Source organism: Hevea brasiliensis, chromosome 13 (assembly GCF_030052815.1).
Source record: "Hevea brasiliensis isolate MT/VB/25A 57/8 chromosome 13, ASM3005281v1, whole genome shotgun sequence".
NCBI classification, from domain to species: Eukaryota; Viridiplantae; Streptophyta; class Magnoliopsida; order Malpighiales; family Euphorbiaceae; genus Hevea; species Hevea brasiliensis.
This window is the reverse complement of record NC_079505.1, coordinates 10,353,158-10,370,873: the sequence shown is the minus strand read 5'-3', so window position 1 is coordinate 10,370,873 and position 17,716 is coordinate 10,353,158. Positions and strand designations below refer to the sequence as shown.

Sequence of the window (17,716 nt, the reverse complement as noted above, 5' to 3'; positions counted from 1 at the left end):
CAAACCTTTGTCTAATTTGTTAAGTCATGACATACCATTTGTATTTGACCAAGAGTGTTTGGATGCCTTTTGCGAGTTGAAGCAAGCTCTTATCCTTTGCACCAATCATGCAACCACCTGATTGGAGCCTACCTTGTGAAATTATTTGTTATGCTAGAAACTATGCAATTGGAGCTGTTCTTGGTCATAGAAAGGACAATAAGGCATATTATTTTTATTATGCTAGTAGAACCTTTGGATGAGGCTCAAACAAATTATGCAACAAGCTGAAAGGAATTTTTAGCAATTGTCTTTGCATTGGAAAAGTTCGGACCTTACATTATTGACTCAAAGGTGGTTATATTTTGAGATCATGCGACCATCGGTATTTGCTCAGTAAAAGGAGGCTAAACCTAGGCTCATTAGGTGGATTCGATGCTACAAGAGTTTGATTTGGAGATTAGAGATAAGAAGGGAGCTGAAAATGTAGTTGCTGATAATCTTAGTAGGTTGAAATTGGATGATGAAGAATTGGATGAAATCCCTATTGATGAGTTTTTCTTGGATGAACAACTTTTCTCTCTTGTTGCTAAACTACCTTGGTATGCAGACTTTGTGAATTATCTATCTTGTGGAGTTTTACCTCTAGGAATGACATGGCAACAAAAGAAAAAGTTTTTGCATGAGGTGAAGTTTTATAGATGGGATGATCCTTTACTCTTTAGGAGATGCTGTGATGGTTTAATAAGGAGATGTATTGCTGATGAGGAGACCACAGTATTATGCATCATTGCCATGCTTACGATTATGGAGGACATTTTGGAATCTCTAAAGCGACTAGTAAAATTTTGCAAGCTGGTTTCTTTTGGCCAAATCTTTTTAAGGATGTGAGGAAATTTGTGTTGGAATGTGATAAATGTCAAAGGAGTGGAAATTTGTCAAAAAGAGATCAAATGCCCCTAAATGATATTCTTGAAGTGGAATTATTTGATGTTTGGGGAATAGATTTTATGGGGCCATTTCCTCCTTCATTTGGTAATAGATACATCCTAGTTGGAGTTGACTATGTGTCAAAGTGGGTGGAAGCTATTGCAACTCCAACTAATGATGCTAGAGTGGTAGTGAAATTCTTGAAGAAATTTGTCTTGAGTAGATTTGGAGCTCCTAGGGCTATAATTAGTGATGGGGGTTCCCATTTTTGTAATAAGCAATTTGAGAGCTTAATGAGGAAGTATGGTGTAGTGCACAAGATAGCTACCCCATACCACCCTCAAACTTCAGGACAAGTTGAAATTTCTAACAGAGAGCTCAAACATATCTTGGAGAAAACAGTGAACAATTCTCGGAAAGATTGGTCTATCAAACTAGATGATGCTTTATGGGCATATAGGACTGCCTACAAAACCCCTATAGGAACTACTCCCTTTAGGTTGGTGTATGGTAAGTCTTGTCATTTACCTGTGGAGCTAGAACATAGAGCATATTGGGCCATTCAGACCTTGAATTTTGATCTTAAGCAAGCTGGTGAAAAGAGACTATTGCAACTTAATGAGCTTGAAGAATTGAGGATGGATGCTTATGAAAGTGCCCGTATTTACAAAGAAAGAACTAAAGTTTGGCATGATAAGCATCTTAGAAAAAAGGAATTCAAAGAGGGTGATTTAGTTTTATTGTTCAACTCAAGATTGAAATTGTTCCCTGGAAAACTTAAATCAAGGTGGACTGGTCCATATAGAGTTTCTAAGGTTTTCCCTTATGGAGCAATTGAAATTTGGAGTGAAAAATCTGGGAATTTTAAGGTCAATGGGCATAGATTGAAACATTACATAACTGGAGACCCAATAAAGGGAGCAAGCTGTTACAAGCTCTCCGATCCCTCACCTCTTTTCAGTAAAATTCATGAAAAGTCCAGCTAAGGACTATAAATTAGCCCTCTTGGGAGGCATCCCAAGTCCTTTTATTTTGCTTTTGCTGATTTACTTTTACTTTCATTACTTTTGTTTTTATCTTGAATCTCCCCAAATTCAATTTTTGACATTGTTGAATTTTGTCCCTTGTAGATGTATTTCAATGAAGAAAGGCTGGTGAACTGCTGGGGAGTGATTCTTAACCTGAAATTTTATCCTTCAACTCTCCCAAAATTGATTGATTTTTGCTGCATAACCTGTGCAGGTCTGCTACCTAGTTTATGCAGAGGAAAAAAAATGAAATTCTACAGCAAAGGAGGGGTCTGCAGCAGATGACTTATGTTCTTGGTGAGGTTGGGAGTGTAACTTTTAAGTATTTGTGCTTATCGTATTTATGTGGTGGTAAGTTGGTCATTTTTACAGTTTTGAGCTTATTTGGGTTGTGGGATTTAAGGTGGAAATACTGCATTTTCTTGGCATAACTTGGAGAGTCCATTCTCATTTGTGAATAGATGCAACTTTATGCAGATTTTATTGAGTTTTAATGTGCTAAATGTTGATTTGCAGAATTTGAGTCAAAATGGCATGGGTCACAAATGCCTTTTATGCAGGATTCACTTTTACAAGCATGTGTGATGTAATTTTGATGGATTTTGTATATATTGATGTGTTTTTGGTGATAATTTCTCATGATTTATGCTTAATAGAATTATATTTCTTCATTCTAGGGTATTTTTCACACTTGCAAATCATTTTCCATTGCAATCTCAATCTTGTTGAATTGTGCATAAGCAACTGCATAGCTTATGCAATCCTGCATAACCACAATTCTTGCCATTTTCACCTCTGTTGCAAACTGCATAAGGTAGTGCATAGCTTATGCAACTCTGCATAGCCACATTTTTGTCAAATTTCATACCTACCGAGACTTGCATAAGTGTGTGCATGACTTATGCACATTTGCATGACTTCAAATCCTGCATTTTCTCTCTCTGCCGAAGTCTGCATAAGGAGAGTGCATGACTTATGCACTACTGCATGACCGAAAACTCTGAAAACCAAAACCCACCGAGGAGTGCATAAGCAGAGTGCATAGCTTATGCAAAACTGCATTACCACCAACCCAAAATCCCAAAACTTGTCGAGAGGTGCATAAGCAGAGTGCATAACTTATGCACTACTGCATAACCGAAAACTCTGAATCCCAAAACCCACCGAGAAGTGCATAAGCAGAGTGCATAGCTTATGCACAACTGCATGACCACATTTTCCAAACACCAAAACCTGCCGAGACCTGCATAAGGAGGGTGCATGACTTATGCACAACTGCATGACCACCAACCCAAAATTTCAAAACCCACCGAAAAGTGCATAAGCAGAGTGCATAGCTTACGCACTTCCGCATGACCACTCTCCCTAAAAGTCAAAACTTGCCGAACAGTGCATAAGGAAAGTGCATGACTTATGCACTTTTGCATGAGCTATTTCTCTGAAGTCCAAAACAAGCTGAAACTTGCATAAGTTAGTGCATAAGCTATGCACTCCTGCATAAACAGTTTTTCACACCTTTTTATCACCCACCGAAACATGCATAAGAGAGTGCATAAGTTATGCACACTCACTTTTCACTTATGCAGTTTTTACACAAACCCTGTTCAAATCAAATTTCTTTTCGGCAACCAATTTTCCCACCTCCACTTCCCGACTCTTCTATTCACGACCGTCCTTCCACCTCCATTTCTCCCGACATTTTCCCTCTTATTCTTCTCCACTCACATTTCCACCGCATAAACCCTAATTTCTCCCTACATTTTTTATTTCCGCCCTCATCTCCTCCATCCTCACCATCGGGAACCATGGAGTCGCCTCCCCATTCCCCTCAAACTTCCCCTCTCCAGGTTTCGCCATTGTCAATGCGACCTCCCAACCCCGATTCCCCTCCACAAGAGACACCCCCACCACCCTCCACAGCTACGTATAAACGAAAAATCAGGTCAAAATCCACCCGACCCATGGCCTCTGCACCTCCTCTCTCAAAACGCAAAGAACCACCCACCACCCCAAGGTCAGAGCCTCCACCCAAAAAGCCAAAAACTTCAGCCTCCACACCCTCTTCCAGCAAAAAGCAATTGTCAGCAACCTCACAGGTCTCAAAACTACCTTGGTCCCTTCCTGATGCAACTCACAAAGCAACATTTAAACGACTTAAGGAAAGGAAGGTGCAACCCACTAGGTATATTTCTGTGGACTCTCTCCAGTCACTTGGTTTATTTGACAATGTGGTTGCCTATCTTGATGGTATGGGTTGGATGGAATTTGTGCACAAGCAAGAAATTGTTTACCCAGCTTTAGTTTTGGAATTTATTTCCTCATTCTCTGCCACCCTGAAATTGCATGATGTAGATTTTAAGCCAACTATGAAATTTAGATGTTTGGGGCAAAATAGAGAGTTATCATTGGATCAATTTCATAGCATTCTTGGTTTTGCAATTGATGGGCTATTTAGAGTGCCATATACAGGGGTAGAGGTAGCAAACAAGGGTATTTGGAATGCTGCTCAATTTTGGAGAATTATCACAAACCAACCTCGGACTTTTACTGTGGCGGATCAAAACCTCTCAAATACTTGACCTGCACTTAGGTTTATTCATAGGTGATTGCTAGCACTATTTTGGGCGAGAGGGACTAGTTACAGTCTTTGTGGAAATCTGAATTATTCATGTTATGGTGTGCTTTTCACAAGGTCAAGGTTTCTCCTGGTTATTTCTTTTGTGAGCATGTGTTGCATATTGCCACCAAATCCATAGGTGACATTGTCTTGGGTGGGCTCATAACTATTATAGCCAAGCATTTTGGTTTTAATCCTGAAGAGCACCCAATACCAGCACTTGTGGACACCTTATATTTTGATGCTGCACATCTATCCAAAAGCAGGTTGATTTGCCACATTCGACATTGCACAACCAGCGGCCAGAACCCACTGCACAACGAAGCCCAACTGTCCCATCAGTCCCACAGCACTCTCCTGAACCTACCCCACCCCTCAATGCACAAGAGACCCGGCTTACGCACGGCCACACCTCCTACATTTGATCCCTCCTCATCCACATCCCCTCATGCATTCAACACTAAAGCCTTATTCACCTATCTTGAAATGCTTAGTGATGATATATACTTTGTGGATAGGAAGCTTGACACTGGTCTTGATACTCTCAAGGATCGTCATGATCACCTATTTGACCTTGTCATGGAAACCGAGGACAAGCGAGAAAGAATTGAAGGAGATGATGAAGAAACTCATGATTTTTAGGGAATGCCACCTCCACCTCCATCACCTCCTCGGCACCATCATTTCGGCTGACGGATGCAACCAGCCCTTAGCAACATCTATGGACAAGGGCAAAACAATAGAACTAGATTAGTTTTGTTTTACTTTTGTTCAAACTTCAAGGACTTTTTCTTTGTACATATGTTCAAACAATTATAGTTTGTTTTGAATTCTATTAGTATGTTTTGAATTAGTTAGTTTTTAATTATGTTTTTATTGAAGTTCTATTGGATGGCCATTACATTAGTTTTCATTGATTTTCACTGCCTTTACTGCCCTTTTGTGCATAATTGTCCATATATTGTATATTTTGCATGCTTCTCTTGGTGGTTGCACATTTTCCTTTGCTAATCATCATGCGTGACTTTTGAATATCTTGCCGCAGTGTGAATTCCCTTATGCAAATATTTTGCATAGCTGTGCAGCCCTTATTGCCACTCATGCGAGCACGGCTTATGCACCCTACTTATGCACTTGTGCAGACTGACACTTTACTCTGCATAACACATGCGACTTCTTATGCATTCCCATTATCTCTTGAATTCTCATCTGCTCTATACCAGGTAACCTTTTCTTTTTGCTCTTAACATTTCACAATTCCTGGTAATTACTATTTGCTTTGAGTTTTGATAATGCATTGCTTGAGACATTGAGGACAATGTCCAATTTTGAGTTTGGGGGTGCACATTTTGATTTTTGCTTCATTTTTCACATTTTGAGTATAAGAGCATCTCATCCCATTTCATTTACATATATTGTAAATATTTTACATATACATCCACACATACATATACATAACACATTTACACACACATTATACATCACTTAGAAATTGTACACATTGCACACAAATAGACAAATAGATTTCCTCCATTTAGTTAATGCATTACTCATTTTTAGGAATCATGCATCATGCATTAAAATCTTTTGCCAAATCCCTTGAGTATTGAAAAGTTGCCTATGAGAGTGATTTGACTTACCTTTAGTTGGGTTTGTGGATTGAAAGTTTCCTAAGAGGTGCAAGGTTTTAAAGTGTCTATCCCTTGCCTATATCTTCTTAGCCAAAAAGCCACCCAACTAGTCCTTTAGAGATTGGAATGTTTAGAGGGAGTTATTGGATATAAGGTAGTCAAATGATGTCTCACCAATCCTAGAACAAATTTTCTAAACCTTTCAAGGCGAAATACCAGCTTGTACTTGAAGAGAGAGATGATTAGGCATTCTTTGATTTAAACCTTCTCATTTTAAACTTTTGGCCCTTTTCCTAATAAATTGACCCTTGAAAACCCTTTGAGCTTTTTGTCCATAATTTTTCTTAAAACCCTTATTACTACCTAGCCAATGAACCAAACACTCTAACCCTTTTCATGAGAATAATTATTTACAACATTAGGTACATATATATATATAAAAAAAAAGAAAAAAAATAATACAATAAAAGGGAGAAGAAATGCTTGTCATCTTGTAAAAGTGCTAGTATATGTGCTTTTCACCATTGTCATTCAAAATGAAAGAAATCCACCCAAAGTATTAAAAGAAATGAGTTTGGGGGTGGCAAATTTTAGGGACAATCATCAAAAGAAAATGAATCAAAATGTCCCTCCATTTTTATGTGTTTTGTAAACTATGCTAGCACTTGACAATCCTCATTGTGTATTTCTCTTCCCCATATATATATATATAAAATAATAATAATAATAAAATAAGAAGTGTACCTTATGTTTCAAAAAATTGAAAATATTCTCATGCTTTGAATCCTTTTTACCCATCTTTCTTCTTAGCCTCATTTTGAACCCCATGGCCCCATTACATCCCTAAAAAGACCTTTGATCTCTTGATAGTACTTGCTACATTAGTGGAGATAGGAGTAGGGAATTTGCCTATGGGATTGGAAAAATTATCTATTCATTCATTTAATTCCATCATTCTATATAGAGACACTTTGCCTATTGATTGTCCTAGAATTCCTTTTGAGCATGACTCTCTCTTTTGATTGGTTGGTTTGGGGATTTTGAATGATAATTGACTTGATGGCTAAGCGGTGAAAGCTTGGATAAGCATTAAATTCTTTGCATTTTGAAGGATGGGTATATGGATTGCTGGTATGGCTAAAGGGGTGTTAAGTTACTTTAATAGGTGATTTTCATAGCTCTTTGGATAAGGCACCCCTAAAAATTTGCATCACATTTTAAAGTTTGCTTGAGGACAAGCAAAAGCTTGAGTTTGGGGGTATTTGATGCATACATTTTGCATAGTCATTTAGGTCTAATTTCATAGCCATTTTATTTTATTATTAGTTATTTTTAGCTAATTTCATTAGTTATTTAGTTAGTTTTTCATAATTGTCAATTTTGGATTAATTTGTAATTTTTACTTTGTTTTGTAGGAAAAATGGTGTTTTTGAAGGACTGAAGAGAAATTTTGCCATTGAGGAGTGCCTTCTACAGCCAAAGATGTCAAAAACAAGTTTTCAAGCTGAAATATGCATTGACCAAATTGTGCATAACTTGCCGCATAAGCTATGCGGATCTGCATAAGGGAAAAATCACTGTTCCAATACCTGCCGAAATGTGCATAAGGAGACTGCATAGCTTATGCACATTCACGCCTCCCTTATGCACTCTCACGGAATTGTGCATAACCTATGCACCAAGTCATGCAGTTTCGCATAAGTGAACCAGAAACCAGAAAGCGCATAAGGGATTGCATAACTTATGCGATCCATAAAGTTTCATTAATGGTGGCGAGAAGATTCCCTCAGAAAATTCCTCCTAGAACACACCATTTTAGGGCTCCATGTCAGAAAATGCTATAAATAGTCCCATTTCCCATTTTAGAAAAAAAGATGAGGAGAGGAAGACAAGGAAGAGGTGTAGGCAGCAGCTGAAGAGTCACTTTCACCTTCCACACCATTTTCAACCAAGATTTGCAGATTTCTTTCTTTCCTTACATTTTTCCTACATTTCTAGTGTTTAGTTTCTTGTTTCTTAGCTTAGATTAAAGCTTTATTTCCATTTAAACTCAATATATCTTGTAAGCATTATGGATAGTGAGTAGTTTTATTTTGATTCTGGAGTAAGGGTTGTAATATTTGAGATATTTTGTGGATTTTGATTGGGTAATCCATATTTTGTGGTCTTAATGAGTTTTATTCATTTCTTGTGTGCTTAATGACATGCTTAGTGTAGGATCCCATTAAGTGATGTTCTTAATCCATGGTTGAGGCACCGAAAGGAGAAGGCCTTGTGATAGATAATCAAGGAATTGGACTTAATTAACTTAGATCTAGAAATAGACTAAGGATTAAGAGGATTCACAGATTAATTAAAGAACTTAATGGGTCTTAATTAACTCTAACTCCACGAAAGTAGGATTAGATTGATTAAGGCACTCTTTGTCTCACTCGAAAGGGAATTCAAAGGATTTAAGAATTAATCTCCTTAAAACCCATAAGTTTCACAAGATTGGATAACCAATTTAAAATCCCAAAATAGCTCGAATATGAAATCCCGAACTCCGGAATCGCCTTTTTATCATTGTTAATTTTCAATTGAATTTAATTGCTTGCCATTTTAAATCTTGCCATATTTGAACTTGCTTATTTCAATTTGATGCAATTTTAGTTTAATTAATACATTGTTGGATAGATTATTAATTTTGCACATATAGATTTCATACTCCAATACCCATCAATTTATTGCTTTAATTTTGAAATTAGTTCAATTTAGTCAACTTTTTCTATCAAAAATTCAATCATTAACACAACTCCTCGTGAGAACGATATCTTTACTGTATTACTTGTACGACCCGTGCACTTGCGGTTGGGCCACATCAAGAGGAAAGAGGGAATCACGTCATTTTTAGAGGAAGAACACTTGCAGAGTGACGTTTTTCATCTTCCATTTTCAGAGATTTAGATTCTCTTCTTCTGGGTTCTTTTATTTTTAGTCTTATTTTCATGTTTTCTTACTCTATTTCATATTTTCTACTTGTAAATACAAGGATGAGTGAGTAGATACTTAAGATTTCAGAGTTGAGTGTAATGATTTAAGTTTTATTTATGGATTTGGACTGGTTTTAACCAGATTTTAGTTTATATAAGCTTTGATTCTTATCTTCTGTGCTTATTTACATACCCATTGTTAGTACCCTTTAGGTTTTGTTCTTAATCTTAGATTGAAGGACTGAGAGGTGAAAATCTATGATAGATAATCAAGATAATGAACTTAATCACCTAGTGTTAGAAATAAACTAGTGGGTTAAGAGGAATTTTCAAGTTGATTAAAATGCTTAAAGGGTTTTGAGTAATTAAACATCGCATGAGAATGGGGTTTAGTTTCCTTTAAAATACTCTTTAGTTTGCTTGAAAGAGAAATTAAAGGAGATCAGAATCAACTTCCTTCAAACTTGTATCTCCCTTAATCTTGGCTTTGCCTATTCAAATCCCAATGAAATTTACTTCATGAACCTCAACTCTGGAATCAATTTTTACCATTAATTAATTAAATCTTTTGTCACTTGCTGAAATTTTAGTAAAGTAGTATAGTGCTTAGAATTTTAATTGCTTAATTCATTATAATTTCCTTATTTTCCTAATTTAACTTGCTGCATCTCTTACTCTATTTTCGGCACAAATTATCGATAGCCCAAATAATCGTGACTTTTATAGTTTGGTACTCAAACAATAAATATCTGTGGGACGATATTTTTTTTTACTACTTGAACGAGCCGTACACTTGCGGAGTATGCAATCAGTATATATTCACTTTTCTTTTTCTAAAGAATAGCCAATATCTAAGTATCAGTCTGATGCTGTAAATAGATCGTAATATTATTAATGCATATCAAACCCCAAAAACTAATTTTTAATATTTTTTAGCACTACAATTAAATAATAAAAAAAATTATTTTTCAAAGATATTTTTGATAAAAATAAATTGTATTTCATGTGAATTATCATATGCTATTAGACTAAAAATATATTTTTATAGTAAATAAGATGACCTTTAAAATTGAGATCCGATGAGCGAAAAATACTTTAGTAAAAATTACTATAAGTCTTACTTTTGGTCTGATCTAAAAATTAGATTATGACATTATTAATGTGCGCCACATACTAAAAAGTATTTTTCAACCATATAACATAAAATAATTTTTCCCATAATATTTCTTATAAATAAATTATTTTTTATAAAACAAACTGAATTTAACTCTAAATTTAATTCTATTGAAAATTTGATTTTAATTATTAATCTAATAAATTTTTCTTTTAAAATTGTTTGCATGTATATTTATAATAAAATTATTTTTTCTAATAAATAAATAAATAAATATATATATATATATATATATATATATATATATATATATATATATATATATTCTAATTTTTTACATATATGCATAATTAAAATAAAAAGAATATTACATACTATGTACGCATACGCCATTAGGCTAGCGAGTATCTACCTTTAGGATAAGAAATTGTACTAGTAACATTTTTTCCCTTCTAGATGTTATTATTCTAATACTAGGATAAGAAATTCTATCAAATACTTTGATTTCAATTATTATTCTAATTAATCTAACTTTTAGAATCGTTTGGAGGTATATTTTATCATACAATTATTTTTTTTATAAGCAAAGAATTTATTAAATGAAAAGAAAGAGCAAGCAGCGCCAAGACAGATAGGAAAACAAGTCCAAAAACGTAGAAAAAAAGAGACCAAAAAACACAGCAAAATAGGGGTTCAAATGCAAAGGGTAAGGTCAAAAACACAGAGCAAAAATATGTTGCATCTAAGGAGCGAACCACCTAACCCAACCAGGAGCAACAGAATCTACAACAAACACTGCAGAACAAGAACATGCAGCAGCTACAATACCCGAACCAACAACAATAGCTAGCTCCGACAGAAATTTAAAAGAAATAGAGAAGTAAAGAAGAAATCCTCATAGAACCAAATAGCCAAAACACTTACAGCTTCAAGGCCACAAAGAGAACACAAGAAAGGAGAGGAAGGCCAAAGCACAGAATCCCTCTAGCTCAAAAATTCAAGAAAACTCTAAAAAAGCAACAATGAATCAGAACCTTCCCAAACAAGACAAATAACGCAATTAAAAGGAACTGGCTGAACTAGAAGAATAGGCCATAAGAAAAGTCCAAATCCAAAAGAAAAGAGAGAGAAGCTTCCTTTCCTAGTGAGATTGGAGGTTTTTCCCAAACAACCTAGATGCAAGAAAACCCCAGGACCTTGAAGCCTCGAAAGCCAACATATCATAATTGATTTGCTTGACCAAGAAATTAACCACAACATCATCAGGTTGTGAGAACACTAAACCAAGTTGGTTATCTACTGATAACGTTTGCCATGCTTCCTTTTGAACATCAAAAGGAATAGGACCAGGGTTTCTACCATAATTGCCTCTGCAGGCTCAAAAAATCTATTGTAGTCTATTATAAAATTATTTATTTATAGTAACTATAAATTCCAATCTTAGTAAAAATATACATGAATTAAAATAAAAAGATATTACGCGCAACACATATGCCATTAAGCTAATAACGAGTATATGTGTCTTTAGTGTCATAAGAAATTACCCTAATAATTAACATATATTCCTTCTAAATTTTTTAAAGTAAAAATGTAAAAATTGAAAATTAAATTAAACACATCCATAAGAAGGGATACACCATTTAACATCCCATGAGGTAATAGCAAGCATGTGTCTCTTTTTCTTGGCATCTAATAACACCTGATGATTCGGTTGACTAACCCCTTCCGCCACTTTTTAAACTTCTTAAACATATCTCGAAGCTCCAAATGGAGGGCAATGAACAAGAAACCCAACCAAAAAATTCCGCCAGTCAGCCAAGAGCTTCAATAGTGCATAAAAAAGTTAAAATAATGAAAATATTAACGGAATTAAAAGTTTTATAATATATAGAAAACCACTTACAAAGTTTTTATTTGATGTTTGTAGCTATTAACTTCTTCATCATCATCGTCCGAAAGAAATAAACTCCATGTTACGCTTATGATCGAATAAAATATGAAGAAGAAGAAGCTCAATCCGATGACACAAATGCCATATCCAAACGTAGGTGCTAAAACTGCATAAGCGCCTGTCACAAATGTAATCACCATTGCTACCATAGCATAGAAGAGGAAGCTGAAGGCACATTTTATTAACCAATAGTATCTTTCCAGATATCCTAACATCACCAATATAAAATGGATAAAGACACAAGAAGTGGATAAAACCATAGCTATAGTGTCTGATATCATAAATGCTGTAAAAGCTGAATTTCCGCTTAAGATAGGAGTCCCCTTCTTTAAATCGTTTTCATCACTTATATAACCTCCTGGTAAGGTGAACATCGCTGCAAACGTTACTGTTGCTATAAGTGCTGCAGCTACCAAATGAGAGTCTTTGACATCTTCAAATTTACGTATCATATTTTTTTTGGTCTTTAGGCCTTCTATGTTTTGCATTTCAATTTTCCCTAATGGTCCAGTGCCAAGGTCTTTCATCCATGCTAAATTTTCACTCTGCAACAAGTTTTAGAATATTAATTACTTTGAAAAAACGTTAGAAATATAGTAAGATATAATTTCTTTTGGTACCATTTCTCAACTTACTGTTACCATTTTTGTATTGCTCAATTCAATGTTTACTTAAAAAGAAAGAACGCCTTGTTTTTTAATAACTATTATTTATTCTTAAAATATATTAAAAATATACTAATAAGCTCTTATATTTCTAAAATTGAGTTAATTGCAAGATTTTTTTTTTCACTTATTAATTGGAATTGTCTCTCCAACTATAAGATTTTGACTTCGGACGCCTAATCAAAATCAAATAAATAAATAAAAAATCATTTTAATTCTATAAATTTAAATTATGGGACACATTAGTAAAATGGAGTTGAATCTTGTTTAATTTGAAATCAATTGAAATTTGTGCTTATATACTTGGACATATTAACAAAAAATAAGAACATATTATAAATTTTCATATCTATTATTTAAAAAGTTGCATGTGATTAGACTTTTATATTTTTATAATTAGATGTCCTTTTATAAATATATAAATTTAACTACATATATTTTTTTATTCATTTCACAAATTCCCTTCACATCCATAATGTATATATTATAATAATAATAATAATTTTTTATCTATTATAAATATAATAATTATTTTATTTTTTTATTCAGTAAGTTCTAGTCGGAATTCAATCTAATACTTAAATGGTTCTAATTAATATTATTGACCCAAAACTCATTAGTATAACAATCATTTTAATTATTATAAAAAAAATTCAATAAAAAATATGAGCATAGAAATACACAATTAATATTGTTGAGCTAAAACCCATTAGTATACTAATCATTTCCCTCTTGTTTGAACATTGGTAATTTTATTAATATATAGCTTAATTACATTTCTATAGAATTAATATTTATAATAATTTTACTATAGATAAATTATAGATAGTCTAATGATGAGCCTCAAGAGGCCATATATTTGCTAATAACGTTCAAATCTAGTCTTCTTACACTTTTTAAAGGGTATTTAAAAAATATCTTCATAGTTTCAGGTTTGATTCCTTTTATTGATTAATGTTGTGAATTTTTCTCATCAGTATTATAGTGATTTAAAAAAAAAAAAAGGTTAGTGCATAGCATATTTTGCTTCAAGAAGAACCAAAAGGTAATATCCATATTATGATAAGATGTTAGTTCGCTGACCTTAAAGTCTCCTTCCATTTGAATTTGATCGTGCAATGTTCTCCAATGTTTGAACATATCATTGTCTTCATATGCATTTTTTATGAAAGAAGGCAAACGAGAATGATAAGTCTTGTATAGGTGGACAGGCGTATTTCCTTTAACATCTTCTCCATATAAAAGATAAATCAATGATGAATATTGGAGCGCTGCTTTTAGCACTTCATCATTTTTACTGATCACTGCATAATGAATGACATTCCAGCCTCTACTATCAGTAAGTTCGCAGCAATCCGGGCATCCATCAATAATCAATTCCATTTCGTATTGGAAGCCTCGACAGGCTGCAATGTGAAGAGCAGTCCTCTTCCAATATTTATCGGCTATATAAGCAGTAGATTTATCCACATCTAATAGCACGTCGACCGCTGCCCAATTTCTTGCGTACACAGCATAGTGAAGTGGAGTCCATCCTTTTTCATCTGTTTCTCTGGCCAAGTTACTCCATATCGCCAATAGCCTATCTATCATCTCATACACTGACAGAAAGTCAAGAAGACCAAATTTATAATTATTAATATCAATATTATCCTTAATTTATTAATTACTAAGGTTTTCTTAAACAATGAGACACTAACCAATATATCCAGGGCATTGTGCAGTCCGCACTGCTGTGTCTTTCTCTTTGGCCAAGGATCTGTATTTCTCCAATACCTTCTTTCTCATCCCTGAAATAAAGTAAATAAGAACAAATTCATAATCATTAATATCAAAATCTTAATTAATTATCAAGTTATGAATGATGTCTCTTTTTTTTTTTTATAAAAATTTAAAATTTTCACTATATATCCATATCTAACAAATATAGGCTTTAACAGCATATCTTATATGTTGTTGAAAATTTAAATTATGTTGCTAATAAGAATTATCATCAAATATCTAATGATGTGTAGAAACCCCATAATCTAAAGTTTGTAACATCATTTTTACACTAATTTATAATATTATGCATAATGTTGTAATATTATTTATTACTTTATATTTTACTTAAATGTCTAAATATATTATTTTAATTTTATTTATTACTTTAACATCATTTTGTAAAAAGTGTTGTTGAAACTTAATTTATTTACATCTATCTATAAAAAGTGTTGTTGAAACTTAAATTTATTTACATCTATCTATATTATTAATAAATTAAATTAAATTATTAAATAAATTAAATTAAATTAAGTAAATATATTAAAACTGAAACAAAGAGAAACTCTTATATACGTGCAAGAATATCTATTTAAATAGCTTTTCTGTTTTCAGAAAATTTTGAGCTTTTTAATGAATTTTAAAAATTTTAATATTAATATAAATACATGTCTTTGATAACTAACATAGAATGTGCCTCATTCATTACATCTGTTTTGATTAATGGACGTACCTCTTCAATTTTTTTAGCATTTTGCTAGGACGGCGATACACACTTTATAAAATAGAATTCAATTGTCTTACTTTCACCTGCCACCTACAATTTTTGAGGAATGAGCAGTAATAAGAGCAATCCTGGCCGATTTCAGATCAATCATAATCAGTGATCCACCTAAATTCCTTCCTTGATCACATTCTAGCTTGGTTGGCAATTAGGAGTGAAATTTTATTGACAGTAAGGTGTAATTAGAAAAACATCAAAATGCAATTTTTTTTTTATAAGCTAAAATTTATTAAAAGAGGAGAGAAGAACAATCTGCACTAAGCTAGAGCCCACAATTACAGTTACAGTAGCAACCAACATATATAAACAATTTAAATGCACTTTTCTTTCCTTAATTTCTTGAATGATACAACGTCATGTAAATTTACTTAATGCAAAAGATCAGAAAAATCTTTTAAGCCACCAATCCTCCTCCAAATTTATTAAAACTATTCTTATATATTTGAGAAATTATTCAAGAGATTTAGCCAATTACGTCATTTATAAATCAATTAATTTGATGATACAATATCATGAAATTCTTGTTATGAATAAGTTTGTCAATTATTTAAAATTATTCTTAAATTGTGAATTATATAATATAATATTATTAAATTAAAAATATTTATCTTAACTTATAAGCTTATTTCATCAGCTTATAAATTTTAAAATTATGTTGATATATTTGGTTATAATATTTTTTGAGTTTATAAATTAAAAAAAAAATTGAAAAATTAATTTTTCATTTTGATGCGTATAAGTGATACTTGTAAAGTAATTTAATCAATAACTTTACCATGTTACATTTATTTAATATTTTTTTATTAATTTTAATAATAAATATATTTATAATCTATTTTATACTAAACATGTTAATTATTTAAAATTTTAAATGTTTATAATATGCCAATAAACACTATAGATCTAATTTTAATAAGCCAACTTAAACACCTTCTAATCTATTAAAAAAAAAAAAAACCTTTAAGTTGGCTATGGTTGTTCCATTTCCAGCTATTATCATTTGCAGTTATAAGATTAAAAAAAAAAAAAAAAAAAGTTTCAAATTCGCAATTCACTTCCTACACTAACACACAAAACACTCAATATATGCATATATAGGAAGTTTACGATATGCTTACTGATCTACCTTCATTTTTTGAGCCCTCATCTCCGAAGTCCAGCATTGTTGCCTCATGTAATGTCGTTTTACCATTGGGACCACCATAAGCCAGTGATTGTGAATTGGGATGACATAATAGTTTAAAAACTGTCGGTATCCTTCTACTTTTAGCAGCTATGTAAAGCGGAGTTTCTCCACGATTATTGGCAGAATATGTAAACTCTGTTGGATCTTCATTACTCATTATTGCTTCCACAACACCCAGACTTCTTTCATTTCGTGCCGCCTCATGCAAGGCTGTTTCTTTATTTATATTTGTCATCCTTAACATCTTCCTTACTGCCGCCATTTCACTCTCTCTTGTCCCTTCTCCGCTCTCTAAATCTCTTTCATCACGTGTTGAAGCCTTTGCCTGTTCGATTAGCTCTTTTGCAGCATCAGCATGCCCGTACCTTGCTGCAATGTGCAACGGAGTATCGCCGTGGACATTGACCTTCCGTAACAGCGACGGACGAATGTTAAGTACCTCCTTTATAAACTCGGTGGATCTTTCACTTAGAGTGCTAAGGTAGATATGCAATATTGTGTTTTTATTTGGAGACAGTAGGCTATCAATTGATTCTGGATCATCTTTGAATGTTTCAAGTTTGCCATCTTCTGCCGCTTTCAGTAACTCGGCATCAATGTAAGTGCAAGTTTCCATTTGGTGGTGTAGCTGCCTAGATAAGATAACACAAGATAAGAAAATGAGAACATATATATAATGTGGAAAAGGGCTGTGGTTTAAGACTTGATTTAAGTGGGAAATGACTAAAAAGTAGATATATATAGCAGCCACAGCCTTGGCCTTTCTCTCATGGTTAATTCTACAATGCGGCTAGTTTATATGCAGTTCAATGCCGCAATTTGTTGGACTGATGCCAAGTGTACAAAAAATTTAAAATGAGACTAAAAAAAAAAAAATACTTGCAACCCACTTTTTTTTTTTAACGAGTATTTGTAACCAGTTAGTGTAGGTTGCTTTTTAGACTCATCTATATAAAATAAAATAAAATAATTACAAATTAATATCAACCTAAATTATTTATAAAAATAATATTTATTCTTAAAAAGGCATTTCTTTACACATCAAATCAATAACATTAAACCTTTATTAACTTGTCATTTTAGCATTAGTCCAACAAT

The 17,716-nt window shown here is 33.1% G+C and overlaps 1 protein-coding gene across 1 annotated transcript; it reads right to left on the bottom strand.

Moving 5' to 3' along the window:
• Positions 1 to 3,765: 3,765 nt before the first annotated feature.
• On the bottom strand, positions 3,766 to 17,234 carry LOC131172049 (protein ACCELERATED CELL DEATH 6-like). The gene is made up of 9 exons (XM_058132993.1): positions 16,559 to 17,234; positions 14,588 to 14,677; positions 13,971 to 14,488; positions 12,175 to 12,767; positions 11,992 to 12,093; positions 11,524 to 11,641; positions 11,196 to 11,255; positions 11,035 to 11,121; positions 3,766 to 3,918 (listed from the first exon to the last, which is right to left on the bottom strand). The coding sequence occupies exons 1-9, from the start codon at positions 17,232 to 17,234 to the stop codon at positions 3,766 to 3,768; spliced, it is 2,397 nt and encodes a 798-aa protein (XP_057988976.1).
• Between the last annotated feature and the right edge of the window lie 482 nt (positions 17,235 to 17,716).